This window comes from Gavialis gangeticus, unplaced genomic scaffold, assembly GCF_001723915.1.
Source record: "Gavialis gangeticus isolate Ggan-Ray unplaced genomic scaffold, GavGan_comp1, whole genome shotgun sequence".
Lineage (NCBI taxonomy): Eukaryota > Metazoa > Chordata > Crocodylia > Gavialidae > Gavialis > Gavialis gangeticus.
In genome coordinates, this window is record NW_017728964.1 from 14,548,988 (window position 1) to 14,551,928 (window position 2,941).

At 64.8% G+C, this 2,941-nt stretch overlaps 1 protein-coding gene across 3 annotated transcripts in view; it reads right to left on the reverse strand.

The window, feature by feature from the left end:
• Positions 1–729: 729 nt before the first annotated feature.
• LRRC45 (leucine rich repeat containing 45) overlaps positions 730–2,941 on the reverse strand; it is a 13,151-nt gene continuing 10,939 nt past the window's right edge. For 2 of the 3 annotated variants that reach the window (XM_019503768.1, XM_019503760.1), the window contains exons 14-17: positions 2,619–2,711; positions 1,731–1,904; positions 1,502–1,649; positions 730–1,231 (exon numbers count right to left, since the gene is read on the reverse strand). In XM_019503768.1, the coding sequence (XP_019359313.1) occupies positions 1,035–1,231; positions 1,502–1,649; positions 1,731–1,904; positions 2,619–2,711 (612 nt within the window). In that variant the 3' untranslated portion in view covers positions 730–1,034. Of the gene's footprint in view, positions 1,232–1,501; positions 1,650–1,730; positions 1,905–2,456; positions 2,716–2,941 lie in introns of those variants that run through there. The other variant, XM_019503778.1, reaches the window with a different exon arrangement.

Consider the following 2,941-nt stretch of genomic DNA (forward strand, 5'->3'; position numbering starts at 1 on the left):
GGCCGCCAGGATGAGCCCGCCAGCGCTCCCCCGGGGCCGGGCCCCGCCCGGCTCCCCAGGCCAGCCGAACCCCTCACCCCACAGGGGAACGGGCCCACTCGGTCCCGCGGTGCTCAGAGCCTCCGCAGCCCCGGCTGGGCTCGACCTAGCCTCGCCCGGCCCCAGCAGGCCCGCAGTCATGGCGAGAGACCCGCACGCTGCAAAAGCTCTTTATTTCAAAGACCAGCCTGTAGCACAAGCCTCCAGCCCCACACCACCCCGCCCGGGCCGAGGGGCAGATGCTTCATCCACAACTCTGCCTCACACCATGAATTTGCACAAACCCGCTCACCCGCACCCCACCTGCTGCCTGGGCTGGGAGCCAGCACCAGCGGCCTGTTCTGGGAGCTCGGCCCAGGCCCCCCCCGAAATCCCAGCAGCAGCAGGAGGGCAAGACTCTCCCTTATGCCTTGTCACTGGCCCGCAAGAAGCCAGCATCCCCCGGCCCCACGGCATGTGGCTGGGCCCCCAGCTCAAGGCACAAGACCTGGCACAGCAGAGCGCCATGCTGGCACTTCGTTCCCTACAGCTTGTCGCTGGGAAGGAGCAGCACAACCCTCCATGTGCAGGACGAGCCTGGATGGGACGCGGAGCAGGGGCCAGGTGTCCCGATTCCCACCGTGACTGCCACATAACGCCCCAGCCCTTGGGGCCTGCCCGCAGCCTTGCACGCTGCTCCGGTCTCCCGTGGGGGGGCGGCCCAGGGCCAAGCGCTCCTGTGCAACAGCCCTGGCCTGGGGCTGTGCAGCGGGTCCAGGAGGAAGTGGCACCATTCATCATGCTGAAGGTCCAGCCAGCTCCAGGGGGGGGGGCAAAGGGGGCAGCACTCAGGCCAGCAGCAGAATCTGGGCATGGCTCAGGGGAGCCAGGGGCACTGTTTGTGCCCTAGAAGAGCCAGACCCCGCTGAGAAGCCAGCCCCCTGGGGCTGGGGGCGGTGCCGGGGCTGCTCACCCCGTTTGACAGTAGCGCCACAGGCTCGGGTGTATTCGCCTGGTCACTTCCTGGGGCTGAGGGTGCCCAGCGGGGACCCCTGCACGTAGGCCAGGATGGCGTTCTGAAGGAAGCTAGCGCGCTGTGCCGCCTCCTCCCTCATCCGGGAGATCTCTGCATCCTTGGTCCGCAGCCTCTCCAGGAGAGCAGCCATCTCCCCCTCCTTGTCTAGCAGGGCCTCGCGGTGGTTGCTGGACAACACTGTGCAGGGAGAAGGACCCATCAGCTCGGGGAGGGGGCTGCCTGCTAGACAGGCTGCTGCTGGAAGGAGTCTGAGCCCTGCAGGCCAGGACCAGGGCCAGAATGGCTGACACTGGGCTGATCTGGGCCTCGGCACCTCTGGGAGCTCCAGTGGGGTCCAGGTCCCTGAGGTTTGCAGGGCAGGAGGGAGCGATTAACCAAGTGAGGACAGGGGAAGCCATCAGCCCTGGGAGAGGGTACACTCATCACACTGCCCCGCGCCCCCATCACCTTTCATCTGCCGCTCCAAGGCTGCAATCTTCTCCCGCAGCCCTTCCTGAGCTGTCTGCTCGGCCTGCAGGCGCCCAACCTGCTCCTGCAGCTCCACGCGTACCTTGTTCACCTCTGCCACCTTCTCCTGCTCCTTGCTGCTCAGGTCCTGGCGCATCGGACAGACAGTGAGATGGCAGCACATGCTCGCCTCCACTCTACACCCAGGCCAGTGCCCCTGCCCCAGTACCTGCTGCAGCTCCTCCACCCGCCGCTGAAGACTCTCCACCTGCAGGCTCAGCTGGCTGGCCCTGGCCTGGGCCTCCCCGACTGCCTGCTTCTGCTGCAAGCAGCGGCCCTGGGCCTCGTCACGTGACTGCATCATCAGCCGTAGCTTCTCCTCCAGGTGCTCCAGCCGCTGTTGCTGTGGAGCACCACGTCAGAGAAGAGATGAGTCTTCCTTGGGCCTCATGAGATTGCCCTCCCCTGCCTGCCCCAAGCCTCGCCAGGGGATGGTGCTCTGGTGGAGGAGTAGCCTTCCACGGCAGACATGAAAGCAGGGCCCTGGGGGCACGTGGGAACACCCATGGGCGAGGGCACTAATGCCTGCCCCAGCATTTACACTCTGCCTCAGGGTCTGCTTCTGTGGGAAGCATTCTCCTTTCCTTCCTGGCCCATGGGGCTGTACAGTAGCGCTGGGCATGAACAACCAGCACTGCACTCCCCCAGATGCTGCCATGCCTCACGGGACAAGCATGTGTGCCAGCATGGGCAAGCATGTTAAGCTTTCCCATCATGGAAGGAAAGGTGCTGGAAGAAGCTTGGGCCACGAGCAAGTCTCCCCACAGCCTGTACTGGGAACTGATCTTGCTGCCATCTCATGAAGGCCCAAGCCTGACAGCCGGACATGCTACATGCAGCAGCACATGCCTAGCTGAAGAGAACCTGCAAGACCTACCAGAGCCACTTCTGCGCAGAACAGGCCAGAAGCTGCTGGGCCAGTGGGGACAGGGTCAGGAGACAGCTTTGTGCAAATGCCCCAGGGCTTCCCCCTCCCCCTTTTCCCACTGCAAGCTCAACAGCCTGAGCTGAGCAGGGTCCCCACCAGCTCCCTGAGGGCAAGAGGTCACGGCCTCACCTCTTCCAGCCTGGCCTGGCTCCGGGCTCTGATCAACTCCTCCTCTGCCTGGCCTCGTTCCACAAGCGCTGCGGCTTTGACCCGACTCAGCTCCTGTCTCAAGTGCAGAAGATGCATCATTCCAGCCAGCAGGAGCCACAGCTCTGCCACACCGGGCAGCAGTGGCCTGAGCACTCTCAGCTACAGCTGCACAGGGGCTGAGTGATACTGGGGCAGGGAACAAAAGGCTTCGCCTCCCTGGGTCACTGGCATCTATTTCACAGAGCAGTTCCAAGGTGCGTGCGTGCGTGTGTGGGGGGGGGGGGGGGGGGGGGGGGGGGGGG